At 49.7% G+C, this 20,633-nt stretch overlaps 2 protein-coding genes across 6 annotated transcripts in view; one reads left to right on the top strand and one right to left on the bottom strand.

Moving 5' to 3' along the window:
- The window catches only part of POLL (DNA polymerase lambda), an 8,389-nt gene extending 5,885 nt beyond the window's left edge, over positions 1 to 2,504 (bottom strand). Inside the window, exons 1-4 of one of the 3 annotated variants that reach the window (XM_036086124.2) lie at positions 2,410 to 2,504; positions 1,408 to 1,572; positions 369 to 663; positions 17 to 179 (exon numbers count right to left, since the gene is read on the bottom strand). In XM_036086124.2, the coding sequence (XP_035942017.1) occupies positions 17 to 179; positions 369 to 663; positions 1,408 to 1,522 (573 nt within the window). In that variant the 5' untranslated portion in view covers positions 1,523 to 1,572; positions 2,410 to 2,504. Of the gene's footprint in view, positions 1 to 16; positions 180 to 368; positions 664 to 1,407; positions 1,573 to 2,001; positions 2,330 to 2,409 lie in introns of those variants that run through there. The other 2 variants (XM_078077203.1, XM_078077204.1) reach the window with 2 other exon arrangements.
- On the top strand, positions 2,493 to 20,633 carry DPCD (deleted in primary ciliary dyskinesia homolog (mouse)). 3 transcript variants are annotated; one of them, XM_036086145.2, is made up of 7 exons: positions 2,493 to 2,626; positions 7,912 to 7,992; positions 12,874 to 12,998; positions 13,372 to 13,505; positions 18,079 to 18,183; positions 19,829 to 19,931; positions 20,326 to 20,633. In XM_036086145.2, the coding sequence occupies exons 1-7, from the start codon at positions 2,563 to 2,565 to the stop codon at positions 20,428 to 20,430; spliced, it is 717 nt and encodes a 238-aa protein (XP_035942038.1). In that variant the 5' UTR covers positions 2,493 to 2,562; the 3' UTR covers positions 20,431 to 20,633. The 3 variants fall into 3 exon arrangements, with proteins under 3 accessions (XP_035942038.1, XP_035942047.1, XP_035942052.1); XM_036086154.2 differs by lacking the exon at positions 7,912 to 7,992; XM_036086159.2 differs by lacking the exon at positions 18,079 to 18,183.

Raw genomic sequence — 20,633 nt, 5'->3', positions numbered from 1 at the left:
CTAGGAGGCTCCTGACCTGGGGTTGGGTGCTCGGGGCCTCCTCTGTCCTCCGGAGAGGAGATACAGGCCTGGTGGGAGGACGGGAAGGAGAAAGGGCTGTCCTGAGCACAGCCTCATGGGCTCCAGGAGGCACAGAAAAGTCTTGGTCTGCCTTGCCGAGCTGTGGTTGGTCCAGGCACCTGCAGGGATGGTGATGGCAAGTTTAACACCCAAAGGCCTGGCCCTCCCTCTGCTCCCAATCCTCTATTCTGAAATCTTGGTTTTCTAATGTGTCCAATTAAGACAATGAAAGTTATTTTTTAATAATCCAAGAAGAAAGCTCAAGATGCTGCTAGGAAGCACTTGAGGAAAGACAGAGGCCAGCTCACCTGTTGGGGATGCAGATGCTGAATCCTGCTGTGTCCACTAGCCTTTTCTCCTGCAGGCACAGGCTCAGCCAGGCCGACTTTACCAGCTGAACACCCTGGGGTAGCTGGGTCAGTCGAAGGAGGCGGAGGGCTCGCTCACAGTCCATGCCTTCATCCACCACAATGTGAGTGACCCCTGGGGCCTGGGCAGCGCATATCTGGCCACCATGCTTGATAATTTGCTTCTCAAAGAGTTCTGCCCGGGCTCGCCCAATGCCACTGGGCACAACATGGGCCCGCAGGGAGCTCAACCACTCTGTGGAGGGGACATCCAGATGCCTATTGTCATAACTGTCAGATATGATCCAAACGAACCCTTTACAGTCCTGTGCCCCCAAACGATCATTTTCCTTCCATCCAGAGAGCCAGCCTTCTGGGGATTCTGATGCAAGCATACAGTTAATTTCCCCATGAACCATCACTTGATGTAAGGGGCAAGGATTTCAATATGTCCTGTTCCCTCATGTAACCTAGAACAGTGTAAACACTGCTAGAGCACATTGTAGGTATCCTGTATATCGCTTCCTTTGATCATTTATTCTTTCAAGTATTAATACACACCTACCTCTGCACAAGGCATAAGGCACATATGACTTGCCATTACAGGCCTCATCGTGTAAGAGCTACTCCCCTCCCCTCCCCGCCACGTGAGCTGTTATTTGTCAGCTTGGCTGCAAAATAATGTAGCTCTGGGGACCTGAGTCTCCCACCCCCTCCATCCCTCTTCAGGCAACCTCCTGGAGAGCAAAGGCTTCTGCTAGTCATTTCCTTAGGGACCAGAGAGTATTTTCTGATTGATGGAGGTCTAGGGGTGGGGTAGAAAAGAACACAGCAAGTGGCCTGTCAAAGACTGGGGCCCAAGCCTACTGCAATGAAGATACAAACCAACCTGCAGGCCATGGACTGGCAGAACCAGCTCTAATATCTGATTCTAGACATAAACAATATAGGAAGCTTGAGGGTTCAAGTACGTGAGGGTTCTGAGGGTGGATCTACTCACCTCCTGCTTCTTCTCCACCTTCTTGCTTGGGAATCTTTGTAAGTGCTTTTGATGATGGATTGGCATGAATTTTCCTCCGCTTGGGAAATGCCTTCAAGATGCCCCCAGGGTCCATTGAGGTACGGCCAGATCACGGCCTTATGGTTTTAGGTTTAATCAGGGCAACTGTCATGTGGAAACCCAGAATTGAGGTTACCCAACCCTTTGCCTATGGAGGTGGGCATCTCTAATGACCAGGCTTTGGGGGCAGTAGCTCAGTCTCTGGGGGTCTCCCAAAACCCAACTGAACTTCAGCAGTTTAGCATAGCACTTACCAGCCTTTCAAAGTCAGAGTACTGAGGGAAATAAGGGGAAGAATGGGACTACTGGGGAACTCTTGAGGGGTACAAAATGATACTCCCCAGAGGGGTTGCTCTAAAGATTCAGTGCAGTGTCTGCCCTAATGCAGCCCACTTTGAAAGGGCTTTACCAAAAGGGCATGCCAGGCTAGGAAATGGAGCTACATCTTTAGAAAGGGCTTGGGCTCCCAAGAGAATTGAAGGACTGAGAGGACTCTACATATAGACCCCACATGATCTTTATCCCATCACAGACCCGCAGAGGAAACCCTGGTGGTGGCGGGTGTTCGGGAGGCGGGGGAACGCTCTACACCTGCCCCGGTGGCGGGCCTCTTGTCACAGGAGTGCTCAGCCCCGCAGCTGCGGGGAGACGGGGCATGGCCGCAGCAGGTGTGGGGCGCCTTCCGAGCCTGGGGGAGTCTCGGCCTCACAGCTGGGGGTGAAGACAACCGGCAGCTGTGGGGCACCCGCCGCGTCTGCAGCTGGCGCGCGCCAGCGACTCCCAGCTGGGGACCAGAGGAGGGCTGGAGTGTCCGGACCCTGCCCTAAGGGCCCCTCCCCGCCGCGGCGATTCGGTTAGCCGGGGGGGGGGTGGGGGTGGGGGGGGGCGGTCAACTTCAGGCCCCTCGGGTCACCCGCGGGTGGGCACGAGTAAACCACTTACCAGGGCAGCCAATGAGAGCGGACGAAGGGCGTGGCCGGTGGGAAGTGGGGGGGGAGGGCAAATGCCCAGAACACCTTCCGGGTCGGCCGGAAGTGACCGTAGGCGGAATGGTTGCCATGGTAGCGGCCGGTCGCACGGCTGGGCAGAGGGAAGATGGCGGTAACCGGCTGGTTGGAGAGTCTGCGGACCGCCGAGAAGACGGCGCTGCTGCAGGACGGTAACTCGAGGCCCCCACGAGCTCCCTAGTCCTTTCCCCCAGGGTGCAGCCCTCCGCGCTGGCGCCTCCGCGAAGGGCCTCCGAGCCTGGGACGGCCAAGCTGGAAGGGCCGCGGCTGCCAGACTAGGCCCAGTCCTGTATGGCAGATGAGGAAACTGAGGCCTGGAGAGATGACGTGACTGGAACACGCGTCTCTGGATACCTCCTAGTTTCCTCTACACCACTTCGCCCCGCTCTGAGTTCTGTTACTAATAAATATTAACTCCTTTCATATTCGTTATGTCATTTGCTCCCGACAGCTGTCCCAAGAGGCTGTTAATTTTCCACCCCATTTTACAGAAGAGGAAACAAATGAAAGAGGGTTTTAGACCAGCGCTAGCCCCTCGTCCAGTCAGTAGGGTTCTGTTGCTGAACGCAGCCTGGCGTCATGAAGAGGCGGGAGACCTGGGCTCTAGTTACTACTCTGCCATTAAGTCATAGTTAGCCTCTTTACTTGCTTGGGCCTTATTTTCCTCATCTGTAAAATGAGCTGGAGGGGCTACCTCTGATGTCCTTTCCAGCTGTAATGTTTGTAAGTGAACTTCTAAATGTTCCCTGGGGTCTGTAGGGAAAACAGCAAGGGTCCCAGCACTGTGCCTGGAAAAGGTGGGCATAGGGTCCTGATTTTGTCTCACCCTAGGATTGACGGATGTAGGACCCCCAGTGCTGCAGGGGTCCTTTCCTTGCCCCCCCCCCCCCCCCCCCCCCGGCAGCCAGATGAATTAGGTCTAAATTTCTGTAGCTTGTAGACCAGTTGGAGGCGCACATCCACAGGCAGAGGCCAATCAGGGAAGCACGGAAATTAAAATCACCTCATTTGTTCATTCGTTCATGCAGCATTTAAGGAGGCTTTTACTATGTGCTAGGCTGTGTACTAGAGCAGAGAGGGGGGAGAAAAAGATATGTAAATGAATAAGAGTGTGTGTTAAGTAGAGGTTGGAATCTTCTATAAAGTGTATGAGGGCACGAAGGTGGGAATGATCGTCCCTTTGAAAGAAGATCTGACAGAAAAGGTGATGTTTATGGGTCCTAAAGAATTAATACGGTTTGCTAAGTGTGGAAGAGGGAATGACCCACATGTAAAGAGAGGTATGGATTTGTGGAAGTATATGGCTGATTACTAGGGGAATAACAACATATAGTGAGGCTTAAGTGTTCCCCCGTTCAAACAGCCCCCCACACTGTGTCAGGTACTAGGTGCTAGGATGCAAGGGTGAATAAAAGTTCTCTTTTCTCAAGGAGCAGTGAGGAGAAATGGTGGGAAATGAAGAGGGATTTTGGATAAATTGGGGTATGCTGTGATCTCCTTTGCCAAGCTAAAGATTTTGGACATTTTCTCATAGGACTGTGGTTTCTGGTTTTATTGTAAAAAATAGATAACCTAGGGGCGCCTGGGTGGCTCAGTCGTTAAGCGTCTGCCTTCGGCTCAGGTCGTGATCCCAGGGTCCTGGGATCGAGCCCCACATCGGGCTCCCTGCACCGCGGGGAAGCCTGCTTCTCCCTCTCCTACTCCTACCCTGCTTGTGTTCCCTCTCTCACTATGTCTCTCTCTGTCAAATAAATAAATAAAATCTTAAAAAAAAAAAAAAATAGATAACCTAGAATTTAGCATTCTTTTTTTTAAAGATTTTATTTATTTATGTGAGAGAGAGAGCATGAGAGGGGGAGGGTCAGAGGGAGAAGCAGACTCCCCGCCGAGCAGGGAGCCCAATGTGGGACTCGATCCTGGGACCCCAAGGATCATGACCTGAGCCAAAGGCAGTCGTCGCCCAACCAACTGAGCCACCCAGGCGCCCCTAGAATTTACCATTCTAACCATGTTTAAGGATGCTGTTCTGTGGCATGAAGTATATTCACATTGTTGTGCAGCCATCACCACCATCCATCTCCAGCAACTTCTTCATCTTCTTCAGCTGAAACTCTGTACCTGTTAAACACTAACTCCCCCATTCTCAGCCTCTGGCAACTACAATTCTACTTTCTGTCTTTATGAATTTGATTGCGGCAGGAATATAATCACCTAAGTGGAGTCATACAATATTTGTCCTTTAGTGACTGGCTTATTTCACTTACCATCCACTTACTTCACTTCAGTGTCCATCTGTGTTGTATGTACCAAGGCTAAATAGTGTTCCCCTGTTTGTACGTGTACACCACATTGTGTTTATCCATTCGTCTGTTGATGGACACTCGGGGTGCTTCCATTTGTTTAGCTATTGTGAATAATCCTGCTGTGAACATGGGGGTACAAATATTCAAGTCCCTGCTTTCACTTCCTTTGGTCACAGGATGGCATCTAAACAAATATTTCATCATCTAGGATTTTGTTAGGTTTTTTTGTTAGTAGCATCACAAAACAATGTTGGTCTTTTTTCCCCAAACCAAATAATAATAATAATAATGTTAAGTGTATGGATACGTCTTGTCAAACCTCTCCTATAGATTTACCCTCCTGATGGATGTGTGGCTGTGAGGAGGATGTTACCTCCCTCCCACGAAAAAGCACTGCTATTGGTAATAAGAACCCAATACTCCAAATTTTTTCCAGAAAGAATTTATGCTCATTATGGAAATATGAAAAATAAGTAAAATCACCCATCAACTACCATCTAGAGATAATCATAATTTACTTTAAAAAAAAATATTTTCTTTATTAGAGCACAAACAGGGGGTATGGCAGAGGGAGCGGGAGAAGCTCCCTAAATAAAAATCTTAAAAAAAAAAAATGGGGCGCCTGGGTGGCTAAGTCGTTTAGCGTCTGCCTTCGGCTCAGGTCATGGTCCCGGGGTCCTGGGATTGAGCCCCGCATCGGGCTCCCTGCTCTGAGGGAAGCCTGCTTCTCCCTCTCCCACTCCCCGCTTGTGTTCCCTCTCTCGCTGTGTCTCTTTCTGTCAAATAAATAAATAAAATCTTTAAAAAAAAAAAAGATTTTTATTTAGTATTTTAGAGAGAGAAAGAACGAAGGGAGGGAGGGGCAGAGGGAGAGAATCTCCAGCAGACTCCCTGCAGAGCCCAGCGCAGCGCTCCATCCCACAACCCCACAACCCCGAGATCATGACCTGAGCCGGAAACAAGAATTGGATGCTCAACTGACTAAGCCACCCAGGCACCCCCGTAATTTATATTTTCATGCATAAACTTCCATATTTCTTCCATGCATGTACACTCATACATGTATTTTTTTTTTTACCAAAGTATACTAATAAAATTGTTTATTATTGGGGCGCCTGGGTGGCTCAGTCGTTAAGCATCTGCCTTCGGCTCAGGTCATGATCCCAGGGTCCTGGGATCGAGCCCCGCATCGGGCTCCCTGCTCAGCGGGAAGCCTGCTTCTCCCTCTCCCACTCCCCCTGCTTGTGTTCCCTCTCTCACTGTCTCTCCCTCTAATAAATAAATAAAATCTTTAAAAAAAAATTGTTTATTATCCACATATATACATTTACATATATACCTATAGAGTAAATATGTATTAGAATAAAGTACAGATAATTATTATATAATCTTCGGGTAAGGGAAGATATTCTGAGCACAACTCCTGGGTAGTAACCACAAAGGAAAAAGTAGTTGACTATATAAAAATTAAATGGTTAATATCATAAAGGTCAATCAGATTAGTAAGAAAAAGATGAATACCCAAATAAAATATGCTAAGGTCTAAACAGGTAATAATTCACTAGAAACATGACCAATAAACCTTTGGAACAGTGTTCAACCTTACAAATATTTAAAGCTATAGACATTATCCTAGTATGGTTATTAGAGCATGGAATTTGGCCTCAAATGAGCTTAAGTCTGGGTTTGTCCTTTCATAGCTTTATGAGTTTGGACAAGTTACCTGAACTTTAAGCCTCAGTTTCCCTCATTTGTAAAATACGAGTAATGGGGGCAGATAGGATTATTTTGAGAATTAAGTTCAATAAAACACATAAAATGCCTGGCCAGTAGTAAGCACTGCATCCTGCCTGGACTCAAGATGGACTCCAGGGGGAGAAGAGGGTCAGGCCAGAAACCTTCAGCTACTCACAGGCAGCACCTTTTACCCCACTCCTGACAGGAAAACCCCTTCCAGCTCTATTAGCCATCCAAATGATTTAGGGTGCTGAGAAGCCCTGCAAATTTGGAGATGAGTTTCCCCAGAATACAAATTAGGAATGACTCAAGGGAACTGTGTCCAGGGGAGTGAATTAAATGGGAAAAAGTCTTGGTAGATCAGATACAGTTGCAAATTTTAGGTAGTGACTCCTTTAGCTGCTCCTTGGAGCTCTTATTTATCAAGTGTAGGTTGGGTACCTGTCCCTGTTATTAGGGTCACTGAGGAGCCTATCTATGTCAACTCACCCATTTGTAAAAATAGGGGAAATTACGTAGTCACTTTAAAGAAAAATACTTATGATTATAATATATAGGTGGAAGAGTTGGGCTAGGAAACTCCCCTGGATTCTTGCATTCTTTCAATGAAAGTTGAATCAGTGTTCATTCTTCAATTAATACTTAGTTGAGCTAACATATGCCAGGTACTATGCTTGGTGTTAGGGAAACCATAGGCAAGCAGGATAAAACCCCTCCTATCTAATAGAGACAGGCGATAATCAAAGAATCACAAATGTAAACCGTAACAGAGGTAAGTGCCATGAAGAAAACATAAGAGGACTAACATGTGGCTGTGTGCTAGGAATGGCCTAGAGACGTGCAGAAGGCACAGCAATGGTGTGGCTAGATGGAGTGCTTGGTCAGGAAACCCAGTTCAATATCCTGAGCACATAGGCTTGGTTTTAGGAACTGGGGAGACAACGATAAATACGGCACTGTTCCTGGAGAGGGGATGCTCTTTAAAAAAAGTACCATACTATATGATAAATGCTCCACTATGGATATGAATAAAGCACTAGGGAGGCCCAAACAAATAAGGAAGTGATGAATTTTGCAAGGGTGGCTAAAGACTTCCCAGTGGAGTGACATTTGAGCTGGGTTTTGAAGGGCAAGGAGTTCAACAGATGAGAAGAATTATGGAGCTTTGCTGGTAGAGGGAACAGCAGAGCAAAGACACATTCAGAGAAAGCTGCAGAAAGGAAAGGCGTCCCGGGACTTGTCTTAAAGTAGCAGTGGGCAATGATTGGTAAGGAGTTCATGGGAGGGTTTCTCATGCCCAAGCCCAAGGCTGTTGGTATTTCCCAGGTAGATCCCTTGATGTGCAAGGCGCAAGGTAAGAAGAGGCGTGAAGGTAAGGCACTCTGCTTTGTGCGTAGGGAGAAGGAAGGTGCACTATTTGTTCCCAGATGGAAAGGAAATGGCCGAAGAATATGATGAGAAGACAGGCGAACTACTTGGTAAGTGACGGGGGCTTCCACTGGGCCCATAGGAACACTTGGGGTGTCCTAAAGCACGGGTAAGCAGTTCTAGCCTGAGGCTTGCGGGAGGAACTGAGCACCAAAGGTGGAAGCCAGGGGAGACTGAGGCCCTCAAGGCAAGATTGTTCCTGAGAATAATGTGAGGTCAGGGCTGGCCACCAGGGGTGGAGTGGGCGTCCGCTTGAGGGGTAAACTCTGCCAGACCCCTAGATCAGTGAGAGTGTGAGAAAGTCTTCTGTAGGGAAACTGCTGGGATAGAACTATAGAGAGAGGGGCGCCTGGGGGCTCAGTCGTTAAGCATCTGCCTTCGGCTCAGGTCATGATCCCGGGGTCCTGGGATCGAGCCCCGCGTCAGGCTCTCTGCTCCTCGGGAAGCCTGCTTCTCCCTCTCCCTGCTCCCCCTGCTTGTGTTCCCTCTCTCGCTGTGTCTCTGTCAAATAAATAAAATCTTAAAAAAAAAACAAAAAAAAAACTGTAGAGTGAAGGCAGAATTGGAAGTGGGCCTCTACTCCAGGCTGAGTGGGTAGAGGTGAGGACAGGCTTTAACTGCAGTTGTTTTGCTTGTTTGTTTGTTTGTTTTCTGAAGCCGCAGCCGCAGCAGGTACTGGTCCAGGCTCAGAGGCTGCGCTGTTAAATCTGACCCTGGCCTTGGAAAATGTCTGAATCAGAGGGGTCCTGAGTAGAAATGGGGATTTTGCAACATTGTTGTTTTCATTCCTGCAGCTCTTTTCCTCTAAGACTAGTCTCATGAATAGGGGCTCCAGCTCAGATTTCTGGGAATGACTTGATTTGTCCATCCTGTGCCCAGGTATGCACATCAGCATTAACGGACTTCCCAGAGCTAGGTGGCTGCTGATTTGACCCAGGGCCTGGGGCTCTCAGCAGTGGGAGTTGGTCTCTTTATTAAGTTCCACCTGAAATGCTAAATCCAATGGTGGAATCATGGCTTGGGTTATTTTCTTGTCATTATTCTTGACTTTAATTTCTTCGTGGGCCTGATCGACAGGTAGTATTGGCAAGGGAATTTCTTTTTCCCTTTTTCTGACAGCTCATAAGTGTCTAGAACCAACAACACGGATTACACTGGTTTGCATTTTCTTAGTCTCCAGTCTTAAAATGTGTGTCCTGCGCATGTTCAGTCGCAGAGTGAAGTGTTGATCCCTCCTTATTATGAGCTGCTTGGGTTCCAGTCCCAATTGGTTTAGTCTGGTGCTATTAAAAATCTTGATGTGTTTAGCATATGACACTGATTTGGTGGAAACCAATACAGTAGTAATATCCTCACAATGCATTGTAATTTATAGCGCTCCCAGGGGGTGACAGCCTTGGAATGCCTAACAGGGGCGAGCTTATAAAAGCAGAGGTCACGTGGGCTAAGCACCACCATTGCCAGGCCAGTTCCTTCCCGCAGCCCCCAGCACCACCTCTCTCCTCCACTCAGAGCAAATAACCCACCTAGAGCTGCTGTGGCCATAAAAACAAGCAAACAGATAACCCCCAGCCTCTTCGTTGTGCTTGGATATGAAATTAAAATGAAAAACAAGTTTCGGTACCTTCCTCTGTAGCGTCCCACATTAACCTGTCACTTCTCTTGGCAGGTGGGGAATAGACAAGGGCCTACAAACTCCTTTTTTTCTTAAAAGCAGAAATGGAGATTGATAGAACACTGGCTAAAGTTTACCTAATAATGATATTAATACCGTAAGTTTTATTAGGCACTGTGCTAAGTGCTTTATATGAGTTATCTCACTGAATCATCCTCATTACAGCCTGATGAGGTATGCACTGTTGTCCCCTTTTACAGTCAGAAAAAAATGGAAGCTCTAAGAGGTTAATTAAGCACCTTGCTCAGAATTCCATAGCTGGTTAGCTTCTGAGTTAGGATTTAAGTCTGAGTCTGCCTGGTTAAGAGCCCATGCTATAATGCACAACATACTATTGGGAGTTGAGAATATTTAATCCTGCTCTCTTTTCTTCTTATTAAATTTTGTTCCCCCCAGAATGACTGAGAAGGGGCTGGTGGGAGCAGGACAGAGATGGGCAGACAGGAACACCCCACTCAAACCACTGGACCCTTTGAACAGCTGGTCCTTCTCTTACCCATCTCCACCCACTCCACCCTACCCCCACCAGCTGCCCTTGCAAAATTATTAATTTTTAAGTATAAACAATCTCAGGGCCTGAACTAACTTGAGCTCGAGCACTCTCTGAAGTAAAATACGGACAGGGTTGTGATGGCCACAGATGGGAATCGTTCCCATTTTTCCAGCTAACTATACAAATTTGATAATTGGCTCAACTGGTTTTCTGTTAGAGAAACCCAGAAAGTAATTTGCCAGTGGTGCATCTGTGTAGCATGGAGTTCTTCCAGTCAGTGTTAATAAGCATAGTGGTGTCATATTTTTTTTCAACAGTCTTAATGCTATTCGTTCCCACCCCGCACAATGAGTGCTGTATGTAGTCATAGGGGTAAAACCTGAAGGGCCCTGTAACAATGATCGGAACATCAAACCAGCCCCAGAAGGACACAGCATGTCCGGGGGGGGGGGGGGGGGGGGGAGGGCCAGAGGCTGAAGGGCAGGCCATCCCCCATTGTTACATTCGGATTACCTTGGATTACCGGCTTAATCTGCTTTGGTATTTGACCGCCAGCCTAACCACCCCAGGCTGCATTTGGAGGATATTGAGCACTTTCATCCCCAAGCACTTCACCGGCTTTATAAATGACCCACTTGATTCCCTTCCGCCTCCTCAGGGATGGGACGCGGCAGCTGTTTAATAGCCACAGAGCAATGTTGCAGTGTTTTAGGGCAGAAAAGAAGAATCCTGCATCCAGTTTAAGCTGCAGGGAGTATTTAGGAAAGGGGAATGTAATTATCCACATTGGAAGCAGGCCACGGCTTGGAGCTTTGGGGAAAGAGCCTGTAGGACCTCCACTTTCCAGCCCACCTGAAAGATGGGGCTTCCTTTCAGCAGTCAAGGACATCAGCCTGCTTCCTGCTGACTCAGGAAGAAGCCCCCAGGCACTGTCTCCTTCACATACTCCCCATCAGACCCCTTAGGGTCATTGAGAGGCTCCTTTCCAAGGACTGGCCCTGGCTCAGCCGGGAGGATACGACAGCGTCCCAGGGAGCTACCCTCCACACACCAGTTTGGGTTTAACATATAATCAAATCAGAGTGACAGCAGGTGGAAACAGCCCTCTGTTGCTGCAGGAACTGTCCTTGAGTTAGGAACAAAGACAGGACAAGAAAGACAAGACAAAGTGAGTATTTGCATGTGTGCATTCATGCCCATATACATGGGGAAAATAACAAGGACTTCACCAAAACCATTTATTGGATCTTATAATGGAATGAGTAGGGAGACTTTCTTCTACATTCTAGCAAAGAATTTAATCCCAAGGTGTTTTTTTTTTTTTAAAAAAAAAAAGGGTGGTGAAAGAGCCAGAAGGCTGGCCTCCAGTTAAGCGAGGTATTACACGAATAGATTTGGATATACTCCCGGTCACAGTCCATTCACTTAAGAGAGTAGAAGTATTTGTGAAAAAAAAGTTGCCTGTAAAGCATATTTCCAAGTTTTTACTCTTCCTTATTAATTTTCATTATAAACTTGGAAATGTGTTTCTAGGGAGAATTTTTGGCCCTAAGACATAATAAAATCACACTGCAGAATGCAGCAGACCTTATAAAAGCACATATTCAAGGGAAAATTCTAATTTTACAGCACACTTTTGTGTTCAGCTTGCGTGCCTTATTTGGAGCAGGGAGGGCGTTTGGGTTTGGCACAGCGGCTCCAAAGGTCTCGGAGAAACCCATCCTGAGACTCCGACTCCAGGTCTCACCCCCCAGCCCAGAGAGAGGAGTGGCCGGGAGCAGCTGCGGCACACCAGGCACTTTCTGACCTTGTAGCTGCTTACAACGGCTTCAGGAAGGCTGCTGGCCTTTGGTGGCACTTAGGCTGCCCTCCTAGAGGACGCGGATGCTGCAGGAAGAGAGAGAAGCCCTGGCATTACAGCTGGGAGTGGGGGGCAGGGAAGGATCTCCTGCTGTGATGGCTGCGCCCAGAGGACATGGATGACTGGGGTTCCCAGAATCCTGGCAGCGGTCCTCAGATAATGTCCGCTGAACTAGTTTTGTCACTTACAATTGCCATACCGTATGCACCTTACTTGGGGGAAAAAAAAAAACTTCTGTAAACATTTGGGTTGTAAACCAAGGTAAAATAGAGACAATTGTTTGCATTTTAAAAGAATGATCCTACTCTACAAAAAATACTCACATGAGATCTTCTATAAATAATGCATTTAAGATCTGGTATGTGCCTAACATTTTGTTTAAATACAATTCTGGGGCTGTTCTAAGCCAGGTATACCTAAAATGAGTGAATTTCTGTATTTGGACTTTACAAATCATGAGACAAATCTGCCTGTCAGCTTTCATCTTCTTATTTTTCCTTTACACATTTGTAGACGGAAAAAATGCATCTCAGTTCATACCTGTTGGGATCCAAATGTTCCCCGTTACCAGTAGCTCCCCTTTTCCTAACCAGCACATCTCTCCCTTGCTTGAAATCACACCTGGAGGATTCTTAACTCCACTCGATTCCTTTCAGAGCTTTGTTCAATCCCTTTGGTTTGGGTACCCGTGATACGTACGGGCTTTCCAGGTTATCCAGTATCGGAATGCTCTGCTGGGCTTTGGGCTTTGGGCAGCTGGGAGGTCCTGCTCACATGGACAGAGCTGGTGTAAAGGCCATGCCCCGCCCACTTCTCTCCCCTTCCCGTCATCTAATGTGATTCAGCAGGAAGAGCAGAGTCCCTTCCTTCCCAGTAATCCCGTTGCTTCCTTCTCTCCCCAGTGAGAAAGTGGCGAGTGAAAAGTGCCTTGGGAGCCTTGGGCCAATGGCAGATTGAGGTGGGAGAGCCAGCACTCCCAGGAGCAGGGAGCCTGGGGTCTGAATTCATCAAGGAAGACAATGCCAATGTATGTCTATCTGTTAGGTGTCGGGGAGGGGGTGGTGGGAGTGGGCCTGGAGGGCAGACACCATGTCTTATTCACCACCTTGTCTCCCATGTGCCCACCTGGGCACAGAGTTCTGGAAGTGTTTGCCTGAATGAATACCTATACTTGGGTATGGTCATCCTTGAATGAATGAATGAATGAATGCTTGGCTTGGTCATCCCAGGACAAGGGCTCCAGGCCTGGAATGTCACAGCAACAGCATTGTCAGGGGGGGAGCTGTGGGAAGAGCTGAGGGTCTCCTGTTGTGGGCCCCGGGTAGAGCTTTGCAGAGCAGGAAGCCATCCCTTGCTGGCCCTCACCAAGAGCGGTCCTAAGTTGCATTTGCCTTCTGCAGCCCATCTTCATGCGCAAGGACACCAAGATGAGCTTCCAGTGGCGGATTCGAAACCTCCCCTACCCTAAGGACGTCTACAGTGTCTGTGTGGACCAGAAGGAGCGCTGCATCGTTGTCCGAACAACCAACAAAAAGTAAGTGGCATGATGGGCACCTGCCGGCCTGTGGGAGGGCTTCCTCTCCGCGGGACCAGCTTGAATAATGTAATCAGCTCCCTCAGGGCGGGAAATTGGAACAAGGAATGTCTGTTCCGGTAACTGGCACATACTGGGGTTCAACAAATATTTGTTGAATGAGGGGATGAGGAATCACCTGGCCATTAACTTGTGATCGTAGGTGGTTCTGCTGTAAGATTATTACCTTGACCCCCTGGCTGGATCCAGTCCGTGATGAACTTGGCCTGGTGACATCACTGTCGGGGCTGTCAGGGAGCCATGGCCTAGAGGGCACACCCAGCTGAGTTGGCAGTTAGAGGACTTAAAGTACTGGTCTGGGGTTAGCCAACCTTATCCCGCCCGGGGCTGACGGGCAGTAGGCAGGTACTTTGGCCTCCTGGAAGTCTCTTGTGTTCTGTTTCAGAAGGGGCACCTAACTTCCCTTTATTTCTCTCCTACTGTTCTGCTGGGGGCAGGCAAGGGGAGAGGGAACAGAAGGTAGCCAAGGAGGAGATGTGGTCCAGGCAGGGCTATTTCTGGGCTGACCATCTTGGAAATGCATTTAGATTTCCAGAGCTCTGACTGATCACAGGAGAACCGTGTTAATGAGCTGGTCTTGACCTGGGCCAGAGGGATTGCAGTATAGGACCAACTCCCATGAAATACAGTTGAGGTATTAAAATGGAAGGTTTTATGAGTGACTGGTCCACACACTGGAGCCACCCAACATGCCTTGTGGGTGCTGAGCTTGGGCCAGAGGTGCCGCCATCCATCCGTTTACGTGCAGTCAGGAGGACCCAGCTCCTTGTCCGGCTCCTTGGGGGGTGTGGTGCCGCCTCCCCTCCCAGCTCCCTCAGGTCCGCGAGGCCCACAGGAAAGCAGCACAGCTCCCAGGCTCCCCCGGCGCAGCCTTGGGTTCTGCCCTCTGCTTATGACCCCCATACCCTCTCACTTTGGCAGGGTTAAGGGGATGGGGAAGGGGTGGAGATGAATGAATTAATTTCAAGATTATTGCTCTTCATGTAGCCAGCAGCCCCTGCAGTGGGCCTTGTCTATAAAGTCATAATAATAAGGGTTTGCGTTTATAAAGCACTTTGAAGCCCTCAGATAAAAGGCAGTTTATTCCTGTTATTGTTCTCATCATTAATGGGAGTCAGCGCCTAAAGTGGAATTTAGCAATTTCAGACAACAGAGAAATTGCCTTTAGGAAAACAAACTCTGTGCTTCAGCAAGCATTCCCTGGCGTAAGAGGCCCTGGGTCCAAACTGGGAACAAAAGTGCTTCTGATAGCACTTGAATCTGCAGCCTAGCAGTTTGTAGAGCTGGCTGCTGCCTCCCTTTTGTCCCCCAGAGGTCACTGTCGAATACAGATATCAGGCAGAAATGTGATTACTGGGGAGTGAGAGAAGAGAGGCCAGCTAGCTCACCAAAAAATTCATCTGCGGGCAGATCCTCTGGGTCCCAGCTGCTGCACATACCCAGCTGTAGGCGGCGCTGTTGGCCACGAGCAATATGGCTAGAAGCCCAGTCCTGCGCTCACGGCAGCTGGAGACATTTTTGAACTGATGGGTGAGGCCAGTGGGATGGGAGTAATGCCGCTAGACGGGACAGGGCCGGGCTGGATCCCCACAGAGGGGAGAGGAGTATGGGAGTGCCCACTTCGGAGCCCGCACTGAGCCTCTGGTCCAGTGGCCCTGCCTGGCTCAGCCCAGCCTTCCTCGGGTCCCTCTGCCCAGAGGTAGGAGAAAAAGGCCACTAAACCTTTAACCGGCTCTTTCTTGAGCCTAGTGGCATTTTCATCTCCTACCAGGGGCAGTAATGTGTCTTACACCTTTACTACCACTAATTAAACAACTCAGTGGTTATTCTTTTGAGCAGGATACTGTTTTTTTTCAGGGTACGTTAAAAATTTGTTTTCTGGGGCGCCTGGGTGGCTCAGTCATTAGCGTCTGCCTTCGGCTCAGGTCATGATCCCAGGGTCCTGGGATCGAGCCCCGCATGGGGCTCTCTGCTCAGCGGGGAGTCTGCTTCTCCCTCTCCCACTCCCCCTGCTTGTGTTCCCTCTCTCGCTGTCTCTGTCAAATAAATAAATAACATCTTTTAAAAAAAAAATCTGTTTTCTGATCGTCACACCATCCAGTGTTGGGCAGGGTACATATTTTCATTCTTGTGTTATATCGTAATGATTATATAAATGTGTCTGTAAAGGCAGTGTGATGAGCTGACTTGCGAAGGGAAAGTTAGCGACGGTCTCGCTGCCCGGACATGTGCAGCACCCACACCGTGGCAGCTCTCTCTGATTTGCCTTCTTCCATTACCTGCTAGTTCTGTGCCTGCCTGAGTTCTAATATTCTGGAATGTGGTTACTAGTAAAAGCCAACGTTCCTTGTCCATACCTGCCTTGTCCCTGAAGGACTGGGTTGGTCACTTTTCTGGAAAGGATCGATTCCAATGTATCATGTCCTTGGCCTCATGTATTAGTGAGGGGATGAATCAGGGAAGAAAGTGCTTTTCCAGGATCCCAGTGTGGTACTGCCTGTTCCTGATAAGAGTGTGCAGAAAGAAGATTCTTAGCCTCAGACTAGAAGCTGGCAGCCAGTAAGTGGAATGGACAAGGAAGGGCACTGGAGTGGGAAGGGGTTGGCTTAAATCTGGCCTCTGCCACGTACTAACTGTAGTATTTTGGGCAAGGCTTCCTCACACAGGAGAATACTCATACCCACCTCACAGACTGTTTGGGTAATTTGATGAAATCATATGTTTACAAACGTCCGGGACAATGGCCGGCCTGAAGCATGTCTTTAGCAATTCTTTGGAAATTAGAACTTGGCTGATTTGACACTGGTAACATTAACACTGGGAGGTGTTAATAGGCATCACTAGAAAAAAAGGATTCCGTGGTCAAATAAATTTAGGGAACCGGATTAAACAAGTTTCTCTTTGGTAGGACGTATGGCGGCGGTCTTAGTATGTGAATGTGCATGGTGAGTCCAGGAAGGGCTGCTGTAGGCAGGGATGACCGGCTTGCCTGGAGCTGTGGTGTTTAAGAAAGAAGGAAGGTTTGCCTACTGCTTTTCTAAGGGCGGGACTGGCTAGAGGCTTGTCAGGCCCAGTCTTGCCAAACCCGTGTGTGGGTGTGCAGGGCGCCCTGGAGCTGTGTGGGGCGCGGCCCGTGTAACTCTCCACGGCGGCCCTGCTTCTGCTTTTCAGCCTCTCCTCCGAGTCTGTCTCCAGAGGCCTGGCCTCTTGTGTCCTTTCTCAGTTCACTGCAAAGAATAGGTTGGGAAACAACTGGAAATTGGGAAGAGGATACAGCGGGAGAGCGGTGGGGTACTGTGGGTCATTTCTGAAGCAGCCCAAGTGAAGGAGCCATCCTTTCAGCACAGTTTGGGGGGAGGCACAGAGTTGGCCTCTTCTGGTCCCTTTGACAGTGACTTAAAGTTCATCTCGTTCATCTAGTTCGGTGACTAAAGTTCATTCAGCTCCTTTATTGGAGGAAGGCATCTGGAGGAAGAAACCGGGGCCCAGAAGTGAAGTGGCCTGCCCAGGGTCACAGGCCAGGACCAGAGTTGTCCTGAGAGCCTTTGCTTCCCCATGTCTTTCGAAAACTTCTGACCTTCAGAAAGGAAAGCCACTGTGTTAGAGTACCTGGAGGACCTGCAGGGTGGGTGGATCCTAAGGGAGATCCCCCCATATCTGCTCCGTCCTTGGACAGCAGGGAACCTAGACCAGGGGTCTGTTACTTGGAGGAGAGGGTATGGAGAGATGGAGGGTCAGGAGATTTGGGGAATTATTACTTGTAATAAGGGCTTCTCCACTGACCAGTTTTGTGACTCCAGCAAGATACCTATCTGTATCTCTGTTTTCTATTTTGTGAAAGAGGATAATAAAAGCAACCAGCCTGAGGGGGTTGTTTTGAGGATTCGATGTGTGTGGAGCAGTGCCTGGCCCCATTAAGCATTAACAAACGTCCCCTTTCATTGTGTGACTGAGGCTGAGAACAGTAGTAGGAGATGGGAACAGGGGAGTGTCACGTGTCTGCCAAAAGCCCAGGAACCGCTGCACTATGAGGGCCTAGCTTTCAGCAGAAACACAAGCTCTCCTCAGGCAGAGATAGGGCCTTCTTTCTTCTTCATCTTTAAATCCCCAGCTCACAGCTCAAGACCTAGGACACAGTTGATGCCTAAAGACATGTTTGCTGCCTCCTCAGGGTTGCCTGAGGCTGAGTGTTCTGTCTTTTCCAGAAGCACAGTGCGTCCCTCTCTAGTCCAGGTGCCAGTGAGAAAGTCAAGTGTGGTTCCTCGCAGGGTGAACCCCAAGGCCAGGGGACGGAGGTGAGAAGGGGCTGGGCTGCACCCCTGAGGAGGGGAAGCAGATGTCCCAGACTCCCTTGAACACTGCCCATCAAAGTTGTGTAACCTCAGCCAGTAAACTAAATCCATTAGAACAGACTCAAGACAAAGCAGAGCATCCACTCACTCTGCCTCCATCCCCCTCGCCTCCTAGTGACAGGTGTGGGCGGAGGCCAAGCCCCCTGGGCTTCTCTTTTCAGTCCCAGTGTCCCAGCCGGCACCCCTCTGAGAGTACCCAGGCGTGTCCCTGTCCCACGTGGAGCACAAGCCAGGCAGGCAGAAACGATGGCCCCATGCTCTGCACGGTGAGGCTCACGCAGGCCCCGCTGCGTCGGCTAGGCTGCGCGCGTGCCCGGGCTGCTTCTCTCCCAGTTCTGCTGCTTGTGTATATTTGCAGGGAAGATGTTAACACTTCCTAACAAGCCTTTGTGTTCATCTAATCTCTGCTGTTTAACCTTTGACTCCCCCCTATTATCAGTGTCTGCCACCTTTGCTGGCCAGCCCAAGGGCCCCAGGAAGAGCCCTCAGCCTGGCCAGCTAGGAGGAGGATGAGGCCGCATTCCACCCCGGTTTTGCAGGCAGATGGATCGCCTTTCCCTGGGGCAGAGCTTTGGGAAATAAAGCAAGCTTGTGGTGCCATTAGGATCCCCCAACCCCCACTCCTTTTGAACTGTCAGCCTTTAAGTAAACATTCTTCTCCTGCTGTGGGTCCCAGCACCTTGGCGGGGAGCGGAGAACCTGGGAGGAGAGGGGCCCTGAGCGCCTCCGCTGAACTCCGGGGATTTGGATAGGAGAGCAGGGCAGAAGTGCTGCATTGATGTCAACTCTGAGTCCCCGGGGCAGCAGGGCTTTTGAAGTGGACCCGGAGTAGCTGTCACCACCAGGCCCAGGCCCCTCTGAAGTAGTCAAAGCCCCGTCCGCTCCAGGCCCCTCACTTGAGTTTGTGTGTACCTGCCCGCAGCGTTTCCCTTCCCAGCCCACAGCCCCACAGCGGCAGGGGGGATGCCAGGCCTGGGGAGCAGGTCTGCTGGCCACTGGCTGAGGCCCCGGGCTCCACTTGCACCAGGTTAGACGCCACACAGGCCTGCTGCTAGAGGAGGCGCTCTTGGTGACAAGCACCTGACCGGGGGCAAGGAGCTGGGTCCCGACTCCACGGACAGCTGGCCATGAAGCCAGGCGAGACCCGTTACCTCCCGCTTCGGTAAAGGTCAGATTTCCTGTAGAATGAAGTCCAGTTGTATACATCTGGGCTAGGTATTGCTCTCTGGGTTTTTTGGGTTTGTTTTTACTAAAAAGGATCATTAATCTCTGGACTGGCCCTTGCAGATGATAAGGACTGTGTGTGAAAATGGAGGGGGGATGTTTCAGGGCCAGCAAAGTAGTCCAGAGATCCAGCTTCTGAGATGAGTCATGTGGTTTGTCCTCCTAGATTTCTCTTTGTGGATGTACTTCCCTCTCTGGCCTACAAGAGGAGTCAGGCCCACAGGGCTTTGAAAGACCCCAAAAGAGGGAAAAAGTAGCTGGGGCCTTCAGAGAAAGTTGCATGTAAATGGCAACTCTTGGTCCCCAGCTTTGGGGAACAGCCCTAGCCAGATTTATTCTGTCCCTTGTTAGCACACATGTTCCCGTGTTCTTGGGGTTCAGCGGAGGCCTGCCCGAGCTATGTATTACAAGAGGCTTCTTCTGCATGTCTTTGGGAGCCTGAGCCTGAAGGAGTCACTCTAATCCCTGGTCTAATCAAGGAACCATGACGGGTCCTGCCCTTCCACTGCTGGCTTCGCCAGAATGCCTTTCATTCATACTGATGTTCTAACTGGCTTCCCTTCTTCCTCTTTGGCTCTGTGGAAAGTGTGGAAGAACAGTGTAGAAAGTTGGCACCAGAGGGCCTGCTGCCCAGTTGCTGGGGGTCACTTTGCTGGATGTGCCAACGACCTCTTGGTGTTCCCACAGGTACTACAAGAAGTTCTCCATTCCCGACCTAGACAGATACCAGCTACCTCTGGATGAGTCCTCGCTGAGTTTTGCTCATGCCAACTGCACCCTGATCATCTCTGTAAGATTTACCCAGACTTCTTGGCCACTGAATCAGGGAGACACTCGTCCTTTCCCTGCCCATTTCCCATCCCATAGGAGTCCCCGGTTCCAGCCCCAACACCTGGCCTGTGCTTGCTAGAGAACAGGCACCTCTCCTTCAGGGTGGGGGGGCTCAGCTGATCTTAGAAGTCACAGCTGGAAGAAGACAGAGGGTGACGTGGAGGGATGGAAATCACAGGCCTGGGATTCTGGTGGAAGGCTCCTATCCAGCCATGTGACCTTGAGCAAATCATTCAGCCTTGTAGGCATCAATTTCCTCATTTTCAAATAACGGGATCAGAGGAGGCCCGGAGTGTGTATGTAGGGAGGGGAGATGTGGCTGAATGATGTGCTCTTCCTGGTTCCATCCACAGTACCAGAAGCCAAAGGAGGTCCTGGCGGCTGAGTCAGAGCTTCAGAAGGAGCTAAAGAAAGTGAAGACGGCCCACAGCAGTGACGGGGACTGTAAGACCCAGTAGCGGAGCATCCCTGAGCCTGCCCTTCCGGCAGCATGGTGGGTGGGTGAGGCTCTTCTGGACTTTGTGGCTTGGGCCACCCCTTTCTGGTGCAGGGGTATGTCCTCTCTTCCATGAGCTGTCCAGGCTCTGTGAGAACTGGGCCTTGGGGTGCTCCTAGCCCCCATATCATGGTCTGATCTCCCAAGTAAAGTCATTCTGAGTCA

The sequence above is a fragment of the Halichoerus grypus genome, chromosome 7, assembly GCF_964656455.1.
Source record: "Halichoerus grypus chromosome 7, mHalGry1.hap1.1, whole genome shotgun sequence".
NCBI lineage: Eukaryota > Metazoa > Chordata > Mammalia > Carnivora > Phocidae > Halichoerus > Halichoerus grypus.
Note: the sequence above shows the minus strand (reverse complement) of the source record. Positions and strands in the feature narration are given on the sequence as shown.

Excerpts from the sequence above, each read along its gene's own strand:
- DPCD (XM_036086145.2), top strand. The coding sequence starts at position 2,563 with ATGGCGGTAACCGGCTGGTTGGAGAGTCTGCGGACCGCCGAGAAGACG. Across the intron at positions 12,999-13,371 it reads TCAAGGAAGACAATGCCAAT|CCCATCTTCATGCGCAAGGA; the intron begins GTATGTCTATCT and ends TGCCTTCTGCAG. Across the intron at positions 13,506-18,078 it reads GTCCGAACAACCAACAAAAA|TCCCAGTGTCCCAGCCGGCA; the intron begins GTAAGTGGCATG and ends TTCTCTTTTCAG.